We start from the raw sequence: 19,221 nt of genomic DNA on the forward strand, positions 1-19,221 counted from the left end.
ACGTATCCTTAAAGGATTACACCACTGCACTCTTGACTGCTGCAAGAATTTCAGCCCCTCCATCTATATTCTGTACAGACGTCAGTCACCATTACTGTTATTTCATAAATGCTAAGTATATTGACATGCAGTGCTGAGAATCATTGAACTGAGTTTCAGCTCTGACCACTACTCATACAAAACTTCTCTGATTATTTGAGCTAGTGATGTGCAAGGTACTTCACAAACACAAAATAAGAAAAGGTCCTTGCCTAAACTCATCAAACACATACTTACTCCTCTTTCATTGTGTTCCTGCTCTTCACTGATTTTTAGCACAAACTACAAAAATACATTACAGTACAGCTCGCCAGAAAACACAGTTCCATTGAAATCAAAATGCTTTTGCAAAATTGTGTCATTTTAGTGAACTTCTGTTTTGGAGAAAAACTTGGAAAAAAATTCTGACAATATAGAACAGGGGTGGCCAACCTGAGGCTGAGAAGGAGCCAGAATTTCCCAACGAACATTGCCAAGGAGCCACAGTAATATGTCAGCAGCCCCCCATCTGCTACCCCCTCCAGCCCCCAGTGCCTCCCGCCCACCGGCAGCCCCGCCAATCAGCACCTCCCCCTCCCTCCCACTGCAATCAGCTGTTTTGCAGTGCGCAGGAGGCTCTGGTGGGGAGGGGGGAGGAGCGAGGGCATTGCATGCTCGGGGGAAGGGGCAGGAGCCTTGGGGGAAGGGGTGGAGTGGTGGCAGGACCTGGGGCAGAGCAGGGGGTTGAGCAGTGAGCACCCCACAGCACTTTGGAAAGCTGGCGTCTGTGGCTCCAGCCTCGGAGTCCGTGCCTGTGCCAGGAGCCGCAAATTAATCTCTGAAGAGCCGCATGCGGCTCCGGAGCCACAGGTTGGCCACCCCGATACAGAAAATCGGAACAAAATGTTTCTTTTTTTTAAAAATGACTTTCCATTTCCATTTTTTTAATATTTTGTATAATATAAAATAAAGTAAAAATCAAACCAAAAAGTGTTCTTATTTATTAAAAAAATAAAAAAAATTTTCTTCACGGAATTTCAAAGTTCAGATTTCATTCCAATTTAAAACGTCAGATTTTGAAATCTTGAAATCCTTCACAAGATGGAATTTCCACCCTCCGCATTACTCTCATTTATAGGCATTTGTACAGCACTCCCTGTTGTAGTCTCTGTGCCCCTCACAAAAAAATACATAAAGCATCACCTCTTGAAGGCTCAGCTCTATTGCCTTCTACTAGGCCAGTTCTTCACAGTGATAGGGGCTAGTGGTAGATTCCTTTAGAGCTGGGTACCATTGTTACATGGCTGCTTTGAGGAAAAGTTCACTTAAGAGGTGTGATGTGCAGCATGGTCTGCAGGGGAGAGATCTGGGCTCAGTTTGGTCTGCTGCCAAAGTCTGTTCCATCCTAGGAGTTTTTCACTGAAAATTCTCTGTTCTGCCCAACACAAAAGAAACCTGGGATCTGTCAGCGGACGTCACAGAGCAGCGTAGCACAGTGCGGAGGAGAGAGAGATGGTTCTGGGAAAACAGGGTTCAGAGCCCAGTCAATGTTCTTAATGTGAGAACAAGGATCTTGAATTGGATTCAGATTTCAATTTGCAGTAAACATAGAGTGGAGCGCATTGGGAAGATGGGTTCCTGCCTGCAAACATCTGGGTGCTGCCCCAGATGCAGCTTGAGTCATCCTAGGTAGAGTGAGCAGCTATAGTCCAGTCTTGAGGTGACAAAGGCATGGATCATTGTAGTTAGCTACACATTGCATATTACTCATCCAGCATTTTGCATCCAAGGGACTCCATGTGCTTTACAAATGTTAATTTCTCCTCACAATCCTCACAGGCACAGAGAGATGGAGTGACTTGCCCATGGTCACACAGCAAGTCACAGGTAGAGCTGGGGTCATAACTCTGATAAAAGAAAAGGAGTACTAGTAAGCTACAGCTCACTTCATCGAATGCTCAAATAAATTGGTTAGTCTTTAAGGTGCCACAAGTACTCCTTTTCTTTTTGCGAATACAGGCTAACACGGCTGCTACTCTGAAACTCTGATAAAGTATCTCCCCGGCCACCAGACAAACACAAAAATGCATATGCAAAGAAATGACTTTTTTGTAGCTGCACTAGGCACTTGAATTCCACTTCTGAAAATAATTTTCTCTGCATGTCTTTGCCCACAATTGGCTCATACGATACACTCTGAATATCTAGCTCTAAGTGGGGACAATCTAGGAAAGACTGAAACTCTGTCTTTATACCATCTTGTAAACATTTAGCTGCTGCTGAACAGTTCTGACAGTCACAGCCTGCCTGGATACACCTTCAGCACTCAAGCACAATTGGGTATAGAGCACATGAAGGATAAAGGAAACTAGACCCATTTCACTCAGCCCAGCAGAATGGCAGTGCAGAAGGCAAAAAGTTCCTTGCCCTCAGTGGTGGGAGCTAACAGGAGGGCTGCGGGCTGAAAGCCCCACCTTTAGGTGCCTTTTCAAGCATATTACAAAATGGACAAAAGAAAGGGTCTGACACCAATGTTCATATGGGGCTGGAGAGCGAGCCCCCACTGCCTGGCTCACCACTCTGGGTGTTGTGATCTGGCACACAGGGGCGCTGTGACACAGACGGTGTGCCACGTTCCAATGCCACTGACTCACATTTGGCCTAGCTGCCCCTTTGTCATGACTGGCTGGGTCAAACCTGACTGGTGCTACGACCCCATGCGCCAGGTTGCAATGGGGAGCTGGGCCCTGCCCTGTGGGACAGGAGCAGCTGCTGCCAGGTGACTTGCTCTTCCAGCCCAGCACTAATGACCCATCGGCCCCCGTGGTTGCAAAATCTGGCTCCACCAGGTTGTGCCATTCACAAATTGCCAAATATATTTGAAAAATTAATTTTTCCAATCGCCAACCCAGCCAACTAGGGGGGAGGTGCGGGGCATTCTGGGTCCTGTCCCAACGCCCTGAGATGCATCGCTTCGCATCCCAGCAATCCCTGTGCTTCCATCCACATTTGGCGCCATCTTTCAACATTTTTTATACTACGCATTCTGTCTTCCCTTTCAGTCTGTGGGAATGGAGCCCAAAGTGCTGAGGAGTCTGCTGATGGGTCTCGCCAGCACATCATGAATGGCAGTCGAGTTACTCCTTAAGCTCCAAACTGACAGTGAGGACGCCGACGATGTCAACTCGCGGAATGCATGGGACATGAGATTGCTTGTGGTATTCATGGACATGCTCACCACCGTGGAACACCGCTTTTGGGCTCAGGAAACAAGCACTGAGTGGTGGGATCACATTGTCATGCAAGTCTACGATGACGAGCAGTGGCTGCAGAAATTTCGGATAAGAAAAGCCACTTCCATGGGGATTGTGTGATGAGCTCGTCCCCACCCTGCAATGCTAGGACACGAGATTGAGAGCTGCCCTGATGGTGGAGAAGCGGGTGGCTATTGCAATCTGGAAGCTGGCAACTCCAGACAGCTGCCGATCAGTCGCTAACCAGTTTGGAGTGGGAAAGTTGACCGTTGGAATCGCGTTGATGCAAGTTTGCAGGGCCATTAATCGCATCCTGCTCAGAACCATCATGACTCTGGGTAACGTGCATGACATTGTGGCTGGCTTTGCACAAATGGGTTTCCCTAACTGTGGAGGGGCGATAGATGGGATGCATACTCCAATTCACACCAACCCACGTAGCCTCTGAGTATGTTAATCGGAAGGGGTATTTCTCTATGATTCTCCAGGTGCTTGTGGATCACCGTGGGCGTTTCACTGACATTAATGCAGGCTGGTCCGGAAAGGTGCATGACACACACATCTTTCGGAACACAGGCCTGTTCAGGAAGCTGCAAGCCGGGCCTTTCTCCCAGACCAGAAGATCACCATAGGGGAAGTCAAAATGCCCACTGTGGTCCTTGGAGATCCCGCTTACCCTTTAATGCCGTGGCTCATGAAACCCTACACAGGGAGCCTTAACAGCAGCAAGAAGCAGTTCAACAACAGGCTGAGTCGGTACGGAATGACTGCGAGTGTGCTTTTGGCTGTTTAAAGGGCTGCTGGCGCTGTCTGTATGGGAAGCTGGACCTGGCCGATGACAACATCCCCACGGTTATATTCACATGCTGTACCCTCCATAACATTTGTGAAGGGAAGGGTGAAAGATTCACTGAGGCATGGATCTTGGAGGTTCAACACCTGGAGGCTGAATTTGAACAGCCAGAGAGCAGGGCTATTAGAGGAGCCCAGTGCGGGGCTGCAAGGATTAGGGATGCCTTGAGGGAGCAATTTAAGGCTGAAACCCACCAGTAATGTCTGGTGCCCTGCATGGGAGTGAAGTGCAGTGGTTCCAATGTTAGTAGGAATCTGTGTTTGCTACACTGACTTGCAGTGCCTGTTGCTTTCCTGGGCTAAGGTATATTTTACTTAATGCAATAATAAAGAATGTTTTCAAAGCCAAAAAGTCCATTTATTGAAAAGAAAATTCATTTATTGAAAAGAAACACAACTGCCTGGGGAACAGAAAGGGCAAGGGGGTGGGGTGGGGAATGGTACAGTCACAGATTTGCGTATGTCCTGTTATCATACTGAGCCTTCTTGTCTGGAGTGCTGCACTTCTGGCCGGCTAAAATGCATGGTGATGGGGGTTGAGTGCAGGGGGTAAGGGTCGTAGTTTTCAGGGCTGGGTGGTGAAGCTACAGGTATTGGAGGCAGCTGGTGGCGATAAGAACCCAGATGTTGGGGATGGTGGGTTGGAGGTGACATGGGGGCACAAGGGAAAGAGTTTTGGGACAAGGGCTGCGGGGGGGCAGGGGCGGGCATGGAAGTGCTCCGCCTGCATTGCTACGAGTGCCTGTATCGAGTCCGCTTCGTGCTCCATAATGCTTAGCAGCCGCTCTGTGCTTTGATGCCGGCGATCCGCATTCTGCTGGCGGACTCTCCTTTCACCCTCCCGCCATTCCTGCACTTTTTGATTTTCATTAAGGGACTGCTGCATTACTTCATGCAGCATGTCCTCTTTGTTTCTACATGGCCGCTTCCTAATTCTTTGGAGTCTTTCGGTCGGTGATAACAAGCACGGCTGGGATCTCAATGCTGCATCTGTAAAGCCAAAATGCAAGACTTTTAACAGAGGCAGCATTGTTCACACCAGACAGAGCAATGATTCCCCCATACTTAAAGTAGACAAACACAGTCTATACAGTAGCAGAAATTGCCCGTCCCAAAGCGAATGCACATAACCCACAGCAGCCCCAAAATGGTGAGTAAGCACAGGGGCAAGGGGTTCTGTGCCTTGGGAGAGCCAACAGCTGCAGGGGCCCCTATACTGAACATTGTTCCCGCATTTTCCACAGGAATTCGTCCTGTAAGATATCTTGCTGCTGTAGATGACCTGGGAAGCAAGGGAGGGTCTTCTACTACAATGCAGCTTCCACTCTGGCCCATATGCAGCTTGCCTATGTGCACCAATGGTCCCCCTGTCCCTCACGGCACAGTGGCGTGGACATGTTAGCCTGACTGGGACAAGGAGCACAGCACTTCTGCATGAGACCTTTGAAGAGATCACTGAGGCCAATTACCGCATTGTGAGAGAGCACATCAATGCCCTATTCCACATCTAAGCATGCATGCAGCCCTAACCCTCCTTGCCCAAGAGCCCACACCAAACAACTTCCTTCTCAAAATAAAAGCCACTTACTGGGCACCTCCTCTGGTGTTTGTCCTTCCCCAAGCACCGGCCACTGAGACTGGCTACCTTCCTCTGGGCTTGAGAACAGCTGCTGGCTGCATGCATCTAGGAATTCCGGGGTGTCTTCCTCCATCGGAGCACCCTTGCTCCTGCTTTCCTCCTTCACCTGCCTTGTTGAACTGGGCTCTGAAGTGTCCATGGTGGTCTTCGGAGTGGAGGTGGGGTCATCCCCAAGTTTTGCATCCAGCTCTTTGTAGAAAAGGCAGGTCGTAGGAGCAGCACCAGAGCGGCGGTTTGCCTCGCGGGCTTTGCAGTAGGCATTCCGCAGCTCCTTCACTTTAATCCTGTACTGCAGTGTGTCCTGGTCATGGCTCCTTTCCATCATGTCCTGGATATCTGCCTGAAGGTATCGTAATTCCTATGGCTGGAGCGCAGCTGGGACAGGACAGCTTCCTCCCCCCAAACACTGATGAGGTCTAGCACCTCGCCATTGCTCCATACTGGGACTCGCCTGGCGTGTGGAGGCATGGTCACCTGGAAAGATTCGATGACAGCACTCCACGCCTCGCTGAGCAAACAGGAAGGGATTTTCAAAATTCCCAGAGAATTTAAAGGGTGGGACGGTTGGCCACCTGAGGGCAGGGCAGTAGAGTTCAAAGTGATGACCAGAGTGGCTAGAACAGGCATTGTGGGACACTTCTAGAGGCCAATCAGAGCGCATCAATAGACCAGGGCGTCCATACTGGTGCTGCGGCGCTCCAACCGGGGTGCATCAAGCGTTATACTTCTCATGGAGGTGGACTACCAGGAGTGCTCCAGCCGCGGAGTCCGGGCGCTGTACGTGCCTTGCCAGCGTGGACGCATCATGAGTTAGGATGCCTGGGGCTGCTTTAATGCGCTCTAATTTGCAAGAATAGCCAAGCCCCAAGTCACCCCTTAATCTATTTAGCTTAACAGAAAGAAGGTTTAGCTCTTTGAGTCTACCACTATAAGGCAGGTTTCTAATCCTTTAATCATTCTCGTGGCTCTTGTCTGAACCCTCTCCAATGAATCAACGTCCTTCTTGAACTGCGGACGCCAGAACCAGACACAGTATTCCAACAGTGGTCACACTAGTGCCATTTATACTGGACACAACTGCATGACCATTTACAAATTATGATTGATGCTACTATAATAATAGGTGCGTAAAACCAGGTAGTTAAACCCTAGTATAACAACTAGTTTGGCCTATAACCCTATGCTTCTCTGTATTGCTTATGAATCTTAATGAGACCACATTGTTCGTAAAAGACATTTGCTGAAGCTCCCATAACTGCAGTTAGTAACTGTGCTCAACCCCCAACATCATCTCAACATCTCTGTTAATCGCGATTAATTTTTTTTTTAGTTCATCGTGTGAGTTAACTGAGATGTTGTTGGGCTTACACAGACAGCAGGAAAAGGGGAGTTTATTGTACCAATTAAAACTGATTAGTTTATGATCAATTTTGATTCATGTTCCCTTTGCAGATACCAACAATAAATCAATGTAATCATCAACGTACAATTTAATGGGGAATTAATTTGGATCAAACTAAACATCTTCATTAAGTAGAGAACGTTGCAAGTTTCTCAAGTCCTTAAATATCTGTCATGTCAGCTCAGAAATTATTTATAGGTTTCTATCCTGATTTTCTTTTAAATAAAAAGGGCCAATAGAGATATCAAAGAATATATTCAATTCACATTGTAAACAGGACATCATATCACAAGAATTAAAAGCAGGCCAGTGCTTCTATAAACATTGGCCAACATACCGTCAGTGAAGTCCAAAGCGTACACTGGAAATCTTCGTGCTATGTCATCAAATATTCCCTTGCCAACATTGAAAAACTCATGCAACTAAAAGAAAGGAAGGAAATGTTGTGTCAGTTTAAAGGCTTGTGTATTGTTAAAAAGATTAACCTCCTTATTCAGTGCTGATAGGCACTTAAAACTAATTGTTTTGAATGGGCCATTCAGATCCAGACTTTGTAATAATAATAAAGATAAACAGTTAGCACATCTATAGCCATTTACATAATCCAAAGCACTGGAACCCTTCCCCCTTCCGTGAGACACAATTAGTTTTATCCCACTTCACAGATGGGGAAATTGATTCTGGAGGCTGCTGTGGTAATAGGGAGGCTCTGATGGAGCCATGTTACCAAGGTGAGGGGAGAGAAAGAGAGACAAAGTTTAGGGGCGTAGCCCAGGGGCCACAGCCAATGCCGAGTAAGGCACAAGCCTCCAAACGGACAACCTAGCCTCCTGTAGATCTCAGGATTTTGCAGGTTTGGGGTGGGCCCTACAGCCTTTTCCAAACAAACTCCTACCCAAAAGGGATGATGTGGCGAGTCTCCAAAAGAAGCGACTGGGGGATTTCCTCCCACAAAGTCCGCTTCCCTAGGTTTTCATCCAACCAGATGATCCAGGCCAGTAACTCTGAAGGACCCAAACTATTTTTGCATCAAACAAATGGCTTCTGATACACAGAGGTCACACTTGACTACAGCAGCATTGCGAACCCCAAACGTTCAAAAATCATTAGTTCAGCCCCACCCACCCCCATCATAAGACGGATTTATTATTTTGAAAAAATCTCATGTTTTTTTTTAAAAAAATAAATGTTAGGATCAGTTTCTTTGTATTTACTTGTCTTTATTCTTCCCATTGGCCTTCGGCTACTTGGTCAACTGCCTTTTTCTCTTGGCATGGTGCTGGCACAGCTGTACCACTGTGACGTGTCCACAGGACTTTATTTTAAGCCTTCTTTTAAAGATCCCTTGCTTGTTTGTGTTGGAGATTTGAACTCTAGCACCTTGTTTGTGGTCTAAACAACTAGGGAAATGTGAACTGAAAAACCCCAAACCTTCTGATAGAAGCATCTGAGCGTTGAAGAGGTTTGTATTGTGAAAGGTTAATATTTTTAAAAGTAAACATTCCCAAAGGCACAGGTCAGACAGAGAATCACAATTGCTTTAATGAGCAGTACGTTTACTCATCTTGCCGCAGCAAGCACAGGGGAACAACCATCAGAATGGTTACCCGGAGGGGAGAAAGAGAAAGTGACTGCACCCTTTGCAGCCCTCATGCACCTGAATGGAGGTTGGTCTGGGTGCGAGTGGTGGCGGCAGCATAGAAAGAACAAATTAAAAGGAAAAAAAGTATGCATGTGGTGAATTAAGGAAAAATTTGGAATAAATGAGCAGAAGCACCACATTACCTGAATGATGAATGTTATCACTGGGCTATTTGGTGGGCTAAAATGTCATAGTGGACAATGGAACACAAAACAGCTGCCCAAAGGAAATGAAACTATTATTTTTAAAAAGTTTATTGGGGAAACTAAAGTTCTGGTTTCGTTGGGTTTTAATTAACTGTGTATTGGACAAGTTTAGGACAGGGTTTGTTAAAAGGAGTTGGCGTCAGCCATCAGCTTCTATTGTTGCGGATGATCTTCCCTCTCCAGGGGTGGCAGCCTACGTACATTTCTGTAGACCTCGCTCTCAGACCCACCCAGAACCTTCGTGAGAAGAAAAGCCCAGCCTGCTTACATGCCTAGAAGTTCAGGGCTGGACATAATCCCGCTTTCCTGCTTGTCCATCAAGGCTCTAGATCCCTGTCTTCTTCATAACCATATTGAGATCTCTATTCAGCTAAAATTATACTTCTAACTTCAAATCAGCTTCTTGCTTCCCTTCTGGTCTCTAATACCGTCATAACAGCAGTATCAGCGATTTCACATGGATGGCCAAGAAGGAGACTAGATAGAAGCCATCACTCCCTACACAGTGACTTCTGAATTCCCCTGGCTCCTCAACTCACACGTCTCATTATCCTCTCGGTCGCCCAAAGTTTCCTGCCCCCTCACAACATAAACATGAATTGGTCTCTCTCATTATTAAAAAAAAAGTCACTCCCGCTCCATTTATTGCCTCTTCCCCCCCCATTATCTCCAAGCTCATTGAGCACAGTCTGTAACTGCTGCCCCTTTAATTCCATTCTAGACCCTCTTCAGTCTGGTTTCTCCATCCTACCCTTGGCTGTCACCAAGGTCTCCAATGACCTCTTCCTGGTCAAGGCTCAAGGCGGACACTTCATTTAGACACCATCGCCACACACACTGTTCAACTCCAGTTATTCCTTTTGTGATTGCGACTCCATCCTTCTACCTCTAGGATTGCTCCTTCAGGGATTAATTAATCCTTCAGGGATTAGCCCTGGTAAATGGCTTTGATTTTGGGAACTAATGAAGTGAGTTGTTGTGGGCAGGAGGGTTGCAGAAAGCAGGCTTGCGTCTGTATGGTGCGCGTAGCACCAAGTGCCTACTCTGAGCAGCGGAGCAGGGTGTTGATTAACTCCCTAACTTCACGGGAATCTGCCTCAGAGATCTCCACAAAACTCTCATGGAGATACTGGGCAATCCGCTGCCGCAGGTTCTTTGGCAGAGCTGCTTTGTTTCTTGCCCCATTAAGGGTAACTTTCCTATGCCACTCTGCCATCACGGGGGGTGTGGGGGGGAGACAGATATTGCTGCACACAAGTGAGCCGCATAAGGGCCAGGGTGGAAGCCGCAGTCTTGGAGAAGACCCTCCCTTGATTCCCTGCTGACCCTCAGCAGCGAGATATCTTCCATAATGAACACAGCCTGTGGAATATGTGGGGACAGGAATGATTATAAGGCCCCCTCTACAGTGCTGCCTCTCCCCAAGAGTCATGTGCCCAGTGTACAGTACAGTCCTGGAACATTGGATTTCCCCTGCCCCTGTGGTTACTCACCATTTTGGGGGGTCTTGTGGCTCATCTGTGCTGGCCTGGTGTCAGCCAGTTAGTGACAGGTATGTGAATAATGGCTGTGTTTTAAATCAGTGGTCTCTGTGTTGAAACCAATACTGGTTCTGTAAAATGTTGCATTTTGGTTTCACAGATTTGACCTTGGGAGTCCAGCCACTCTCTATGTTAACGCTGGCTGCGCAGAATTATGAAGTGGCCATGAAGAACTAAAGAGGACTGTCTGCGTGATGTCACTATGCACTCTACGGCCAGAAAACAGGAATCGAAGGAGTGGAGGGACAGTGAGAAGAGGGACCGAAAGGAGAATGCGGTGCGCCAGAACGAAGCCATGGAGCTTCTTAAACATTATGGAGCGCCAGGCGAACACGCTCCAGGCGCTACTAAGACTGGAAACTGAGCAGCTCTGCACCCGCCTTCCCCTGCAGTCACTGTTGCAAAACTCTTTCCCATGTGCCCCCCCAGACACCACCAACACACTCTTATCAACCTCCTGGCTCCAGTCTACCTGCGTCATTCCACTCCTCCCCTGTCATAGTCCAGCATTGCGGACTCCCAGTACCCACTGCACGCAACACCCGGCCCTCTGCAGTTTAGCCCTGCTGAAGTACAGTACCTGCTGCACTGTACTCCAAACGAGAAGGTTGCATGTGACACCTGGACATACACAAATCTTTAACAGTCCTGGGACCCTCCCTTCCCCCATCCCACTCAGTGCTGATGTTTTTTTTGTCTCTCTCTCCTCCGGTTGTTGTTTTTTAAATAAAAGAATTGTGTTGGTTTGAAAGCAATCTTTATTCTATTAATTGAAAGCAAACAGAGCCCTACAAAGCAACAGGCAATTTTCTTACATCTTCACAGTGCACCGTCTGCACCAATCACAACCATCTCCTAGCATTACAAACACTGCACTCCCGAGCATAGCAACAAATTTTAGTAGCTTTCAGCTTCAAATTACTGCCTCAAGGCATCCCTGATCCTTATGGCCCCATGCTGCCCCCCTCTAATAGCCCCGGTCTTTAGCTTTTCAAATTCAGCCTCCAGGTGCTGAGCCTCTGCGGTCCGGCCCTGAGTGAAGCTTTCACCCTTCCCTTCACAAATATCATGGAGCATACAGCACGCATAGGAATATTGTCATCGGTCAGGTCCAGCCTCCCATATAGGCAGCGCCTGCGGGCCTTTAAATGACCAAAAGCACACTCAGTCATTCTGCACTTGCTCAGCCTGTTGAATCTCTCCTTGCTGCTGTCAAGGTGCCCAATGTATGGCTTCATAAGCCACGACATTAAGGGGTAAGCGGGGTCTCCCAGGATTACAATTGGCATTTCGACTTCCCCTATGGTGATCTTCTGGAACGGGAAGAAAGTCCCTGCTTGCAGCTTCCTGAACAGGCCAGTGTTCTGAAAGATGCATGCATCATGCACCTTTCCGGACCAGCCTGCGTTAATGTCTGTGAAACGCCCACGGTGATCCACAAGCACCTGAAGAACCATTGAGAAATACCCCTTGCAATTAATATACTCCATGGCTAGGTGGTCTGGTGGCAGAATTTGAAATGTGTGCACCATCTATCCCCCCTCCACAGTTAAGGAAGACCATTTGTGCAAAGCCATCCACAATCTCATGCACGTTGCCCAGAGTTATGGTCTTTCGGAGCAGCATGCGATTAATGGCCCTGCACACTTCCATCAACACGAATCCAACGGTTGACCTTCCTGCTCCAAACTGTTAGTGACCGATGGGTAGCAGTCTGGAGTAGCCAGCTTCCACAGTGCAAATCGCCACACACTTCTCCAGTGGCAGGGCAGCTCTCATTCTCATGTCCTTGCGCCGCAGGGCTGCGGCGAGCTCATCACACAGTCCCATGAATGTGGTTTTCCTCATCCGAAAGTTCTGCAGCCAGTGCTCGTCATGCCAGATGTGCATTGCGATGTGATCCCAGCACTCAGTGCTTGTTTCCCGAACCCAAAAGCAGCATTCCACTAAAATCAGCACCTCTGTGAGTGCCACAAGCAATCTCGTGTCATAGCTACTACGCATGGCGAGATCAGTGTCACACTCCTCTTGCTTTTTTAGTTTAAGGAATAACTCCACTGCCACTCGTGACATGTTAGTGAGAGCGAGCAGCATATTGGTCACCAGTGCGGGATCCATTCCTGCAAACTGAAGAGGCAGAGCATGCAGTACACAAACCGTTGAAAGATAGCGCCAAATGTGGACGGAAGCACAGAGATTGCTGGGATGCAAAGTAATGCATCATGGGGCATTGGGACAGGACCCAGGATGCCCCGCAACCCCCTCCGCCTTCCCTCAACTCTTAGCGGCAAAAGAGGAAGAGATGCTTTGTGGGATAGCTGCCCAGAATCCACCGCTCTGAATACCGATGCAAGTGCCTCAAGTGTAAACATGCTATTGTGCGGGCAGCTGACAGTGCGAACACACAACAGTGGTTTCCCTTCAGCGCTCTCTGAGTGGCGCTGTAACTGCTGGGGCTGTAAGTCTGCAAGTGTAGACATACCCCTAGTCTCGTTAAACCTTTCACCCAGAGGCTGTGGTTTCCTACCGTGACATGCCCCAGTGTTTACAGAAATGGCTTCAGAGGAAAGGGAGCAAAGGGTTAAACCTGCACTGGAAGAAAACATTGCTGCAAATCACTTGTAACCAGCTTAAAGACGTGTTTTAAACTGGTTCTGCAAACCTGAACCACAGTGTGAATGGAATTTAGAGGAGTTCAGGAGTCACCGACTATAGACTTGTCTCTGGAAGAAGGGATTCTATGCTTAAATTGCAGAGGACTGCGATAAAGGTAAGAAAGGGCAGAGATGCTGCCCTTCGTGATCTTTACGTATTCCTAAACCATTACGTTTTAAACTCTGAAAACTAGCCAAACTATGAATTTGTGATGAAAGTTTACACTCTGAACCCTGTAGGCTGCTCAAAGCTTCACATTACTTGTAGTCTAGGGAAAAAAGAGTAGGAGATTAGAAGTGGCATGCACCAATTTATTTTTAGGTGTGCAGCTTTTCAGCTTGGATAATAAAACCTGTGTGTGAACAGAGAGGGTGTAAGAATGACATTAAGGGAGCTTCAGAAGAGAAAGCGGAGATGCAAAGTTGGTACGAGTGATGACCACCCAAGTAAAGATTAAGGTTCTTCAGAGACAGACTAGCTATCTTCCTGATTGAGGGTGCTAAAGTTCATTTGCCTCTTTTTGGCAACTTACAATAACCCATCAATCCTAGCCCACGTTAAGCATCATCATTTGAAGGGTTTTCCTTTAATTTTCAATGGGAAGTTGCTACATGGAAGTATATGTACACAAGATTCACTGCAGTTATCAGGTATTAAAAAGAGGCAATAGTGCTTTTTACTCTGTTTGCACTGTTGCAAAAGAGATTCAGTTAAATGGCATAAGAAACAAGAACATTTTAGCAGAACTAGCCTGGCGGTGACATGAAGGGTGTGTCTACGCAGCTGCTGGGAGCGAGTCTCGCAGCCCAGGCTGACAGACTTGTGCTAGCAGGGCTTCTGCTGGTGCGCTAAAAACAGCAATTTGAATATTCCTGCCCAGGCTGGAGCTCGGGCTTTGAAGCCTAAGGAGTAGGGTGAGCTTCAGAGCCCAAGCCCGATCGTCAAAGCAATGTCTACGTGGCTATTTTTAGCGCACCAGCGGATAGCACGAGTCTGTCAACCTGGGCTGTGGGATTCGCTCCCAGCAGCTGTGTAGACCTAACCCAGCTGTGTTTTGAAGACTGAAATGCATCATGAATATATAAGTACGGCTAATTCAGTACTATGAATAATCATCAGGTTCCTGTGCTTTATTTCAACAGAAACAACAGTGGAAAGCCAGGACTTAGACTTTTTCTCACCCTACCTTGAGCGGCTTGTGGCTTTGTGTTTTGTGTCCCTCGTTCACTGCTGAGGGTCTCTGATTCACCACCGTCAGCAGGTGGCGCTGATGTACCAAGGCTTCTTTAAACTCTTCTTCCGTTTTTGTTTCTAGAAGCTTCTGCCGAAAAGTTATATCCGAAAACATTGTGGCAAAGGTCCGGCCCACTTCGGTGGCAGTTTTCGTACTTTTCTGTGGAAAACAAATGATGTGCAGATTAGGGATCATAACCAAAAACTCTTAAGTTATTTAAAAACTGTAAAACTTCAAAACAAAATACCATCCAAAACACCAATCTTTCTTCCCTGCTTGTCAAGACCAGAACACAAGATTCCACACTTCCCCTGAAATCACTGCTAGCACAAACACCCAAATCAGGGCAGGAAGAGCAAGTAAATGCTTCCAGCCTGGCTTTGGTGCTGAGAGACCATTTCTTGCAGGGGAATATTGAAAGGTGAACTGGTTTGTGCATTGTAATCTCAAGCAAAACATTGCGTTAATGTAGATTTTAGCATTGGGAGACTGATCCAAAATCCATTGTGATATTTACAGGTTTGTCTCAATGGATTACTGTAGAACTTTAGATTCAAAGAACAAGACATAGGTTTTGAAAGCTGCATCCAGAAGGTTAAAGACTACCGTGACCAAGTCTCATAGGAAACATTACATTAAGGTGATTTCTGAAGTATATTCCACAGACATTTGAAAAATAAAAACAAAACCCCAACAACTAGGATTACTTCACAATACTTCAACCCCCTCTACCCTTCATATGCTGATTGCCCCCTATTATCCAATCCAGCAAGACAGTCCAAAAAGGCTCTCCTCCTGAAGAGCTCCAAAGCCTCACAGGAACAGTATTGTTTGGCTATAACGCAAACGTACAGTCACTGCTTTTATATTTTCACTTTGTGGTGAATTTTTGTGGTCAGTTCGCTAAGTGAGATTGGCAAGTGGTTTTTTAATTAACATCAGCAAAGAATTCAGGGCTCTTTGGATGCACCACTCAGGAGCACAGATTCAGAATACTTTACATTGTGGGCACACCACAGCGTCTTCACTTTAATCCTAAAGAGAGAGTTTGTGTCCCAACTATCAAAAAGACCCTGCACACTGCTTGAGATCACCCGAGGCAATATTGCTAGCACTCCATAGATTTCAACATCTAGACACAGCAGATGGTTTGTTCTAGGTTGAGCGTGCTCAGCCAGTTGGTTCCATTGGTCCACAAATCTGCTGCATCGACAGACTGGAGTTAAGATGTATTGTAAATGGTGCGAGGCAGGGCTCTTTACTTCATGACTGTACTGCACAATGGGGCTCCTAGGAGCTATTGTAATACACAACGGAATAAACACCACCACCACTATTACTCAGGCTTTTGCTGTGTGGGTGGGAATCAGCAGGGAGGAAAGAGAGCTGTTTGGATCAGGCAATTGATTTGGGGCAAGGCAAGGGAGTAAGAACTAGTCAATTTTTTCATCCTCACCATCATCGTGGAAAGATTGGGGTATGGATTTTATGCCATTTCCCAGACAATTTTGCAAGGTGATTTAATTGGATCTTGTCAATGAGTTTATTATTTTAACTACTGTACGCAGCATGTACTTCGGGCTTGGAGGATCAATTCATTTAAAAAACAAAACAAAAAATCATGGACTAGCATAAACCATGTTTTTTCTTTACCAGTCACACAGCTACTACTTCCCATTCCCCTTCCTTTATTTGTATGCTGTCCACTTCTACCGTCTGCAACTTGGGAGTCATCTTCACACCTGTCGCAGAGTGCCCAGCACCCGCTAGCCACCAGCATCACTCTCTGCTCCACAGCCAGGGGGTAGTGAGGTCAGTACCGACTCTGAGGGAAGAGTGCCCCCTACTGAGTCACTGACACTGCTCCCTGCAGCAGCTGGGTTTTCCTTAGCATGTTGCTGACTCTATACGAATACAGGTTGTATACATTGAAAAACTAAACCAATACAGCTGAGTGGGCTCAGTTTGTTTGCTGCATTCCATGGGCAACATCTGTATTTCTGTTTTTAGTCTGTACAGTTTTCAGGCATCAATGTGATTGGTGCCAAAAGCACTTTTATATAAACAATGGGAAAAAATTAAGTCGGAAACCACTGAATCAGTCTGGACATAAATGCTCCCAAAAAAATCACTTCTCTTTCTATGACCCTCAGCTGAGAGCCCCACAATGTTTAATGTATTTTTCCCTCACACACCTCTGGGAAATAGGGAAACACTATTATCCCCATTTTTACAGAAGGGGAACTGAAGCAGAGATATTAAGGCCCAGATTTTTAAAGATATTTTGGCATCGCCAAGCCTAGCATTTCAGCACGTAACTGACTTAGGTACCCAACTCATTTTCAAATGGGGATTTTGCCTCCTAAGTGCCTAAATCCTTTTGAAAGAGAGTCTCAGGCTTCCAAATCGGTTAGGAATTGTCATGCTGAGCTCAGCAACACCTTTCAAAACCTGGACCTAAGTGACTTGCCCAAGGTCAGGCAATCTGCAGTGGAGCAGAGATTTGAACCTAGGTCTCCCAAGTCCCAGACCAGCACGTTAAGTACTGAACAATCCTCCCTTCTTCAAAAGGCCACCTCTAGACTGCGGACAGACTTAGTATGGCTAGAGTGGGGCTAAACAGCTTGAAGTGGGAGAAAGATGCAGAATTTTACAGTTTAACGAGCACGAGGTAGCGCAGTTCCCAAGTTGGTTCATGCCCCCACAAGTGCATCACTTCAGAACCTCATCTCCGCAGGCCCAATTATTGGGATCCTCAAGTAGAACTTGAGTTCAGATCTCCCGTATGACAGTGAATTTGTTGCCCAATCTATTGATTGCGTATTAATTATACTGATTACCTAAGAATTCCCAATTAACAGACTGAGGTTTGGTAGGTCTTTGTCCCAAGACTAATTATTAAAATTACCATTCAGTTGGGAACCCCCACATGCACAGTTGCAATACTCAGACTTAGGAAAAACCTTCTGTATCTGCCATAGGCTTATTAATACGGTTAGCAAAGTTACACACACTCCAACCCAGCCAGGTAGAGAGAGCTCATACAGACTGAGCGTCTGCGCACCCATACACTCAGGCTACCCCTTGCAGAACAACCTGAAGCATTAGTCATTAACTCCCTCATTATCACCACCTTCCTCATCACCATCGCTCATCGTCCTGCCGTCTCCCAAGGCACACAGCCCTGGATACCACTTCTATAATGTATTACACAGACACACTATACCTAAAGCATGTTCAGTAGGGGTTTCATCCCCTTTCCCTTCTTTGTATTTCCTCACCCTCCTAAGCTTGGCGTGCCCTTCCCCTGTAGGTTAAGAGAGCTTTTACCTCATGCTTATTAGCATGTACGTCAATTAGTTACCATGACACACTGGTGGTCAGACATCAGCTGAGGTTACCACCTTAAAACAGCCCAAGATGGTATAAACTAGCATCTTGTGGTTACCTGTCTGCAGTTTAGTCATTACAGCATTCCATGCTGTGATCTAGGGCAGCGATACCAGGGCGTGAGAGCTGCAAGAGGCTCTTTAACGTGTCTCCTGTCGCTCTTTGCAGCTCATGATATTAAAACACTGTGTGATTTAATTATTAACCAGTCTAAGTTATTAACCAATCATGATGCTTTTACTATGTAATTGACCAGTTATTAACTTGCATTAAGTTAACTTATTTGCTGTGAGAATAATACAGATTTCCTGTCACACTGTTTAAATACAGTAACTCCTCACTTAATGTTGTAGTTCTGTTCCTGAAAAATGCGACTTTAAGTGAAACGATGTTATGCTAATTCAATTTCCCCATAAGAATTAATGTAAATGGGGTGGGGAGGTTAGGTTCCAGGGGAAAAAAAATTTGCCAGACAAAAAAGCATTATATACATTTTAAATAATTATAAACAAGCAATTTAATACCGGTATAAGTTTTAAACAAGCAATTTAATACTACAATCATCACTGCTGAGTATGAAGCTTGGTTGAGGTGGTGGAGTCAGAGAGTGGAAGAGGATGGATTGTCCGGCTGCTCCTCTTGCTGTTCTTGCAAGCACAGGCACTGACTTTGCCGGGGGTAGGGGGCTCAACCCTCAGCCCATCCAGTGCACCTCTTCCCCCAAGCCCGCCCATCCTTCACCCGCCTCTTCTCCCCCCCAACCTCCTCCTCCTTTACTTCACACAGTGCGTCCTCGCTCCTCCCCACTCCCTTCTGAACACTGCAAGCCAACCGATTGCCCTGGGCAGGAGGCAGGGAAGGTAGGGAGGGGGTAGGCAGATCAAGTCCTCGCTCCCCCGCCACCCCTCCTGCCCAGGGCAATCAGCTGGCTTGTGGGGCAGGAGGAAGGAGCGAGGACTTGGCATGTAGGCTCCCCCTCCCTCCCCTGCCTCCTGTCCGGGAAAATCTGCTGGTTTGCGTTGTTCAGGAGGCAGGGGAGGGAGGGGGAGCCTGCGCACCGAGTCCTCACTCCTCCCCCCTTCCTCCTAAACGCCGCAAGCCAGCTGATTGCCGTGGGCAGGAGGGAGGAGGGAGAAGGCGCTGATCCGCGGGGTCTGCCGGGGGGCAGGAGGCACTGTGGGGATGGGGGGGAGGGGCATAGGGAGACTGCCAGCTGTGGAGAAAGCAGGCAGCCAAACAATGTAAGAGTGGAGCATTGCACAACTTTAAATGAGCATGTTCCCTAATTGATCAGCAATGTAACAACATTAACCGGGACGACTTTATGTGAGGAGTTACTGTATGAATCTATAGTACTATAGTAAATGAAACACTGAATTCACATGACT

General features: G+C 46.9%; 1 protein-coding gene across 3 annotated transcripts in view; it reads right to left on the bottom strand.

The window, feature by feature from the left end:
- The window catches only part of SLC4A11 (solute carrier family 4 member 11), a 154,707-nt gene that overhangs the window by 42,549 nt on the left and 92,937 nt on the right, over positions 1–19,221 (bottom strand). For all 3 annotated transcript variants that reach the window (XM_073342968.1, XM_078852611.1, XM_073342965.1), the window contains exons 8-9: positions 14,396–14,602; positions 7,503–7,587 (exon numbers count right to left, since the gene is read on the bottom strand). In XM_073342968.1, coding sequence (XP_073199069.1) covers positions 7,503–7,587; positions 14,396–14,602 — 292 coding nt within the window. The remainder of the gene's footprint in view (positions 1–7,502; positions 7,588–14,395; positions 14,603–19,221) is intronic.

This window comes from Lepidochelys kempii, chromosome 4, assembly GCF_965140285.1.
Source record: "Lepidochelys kempii isolate rLepKem1 chromosome 4, rLepKem1.hap1, whole genome shotgun sequence".
NCBI classification, from domain to species: Eukaryota; Metazoa; Chordata; order Testudines; family Cheloniidae; genus Lepidochelys; species Lepidochelys kempii.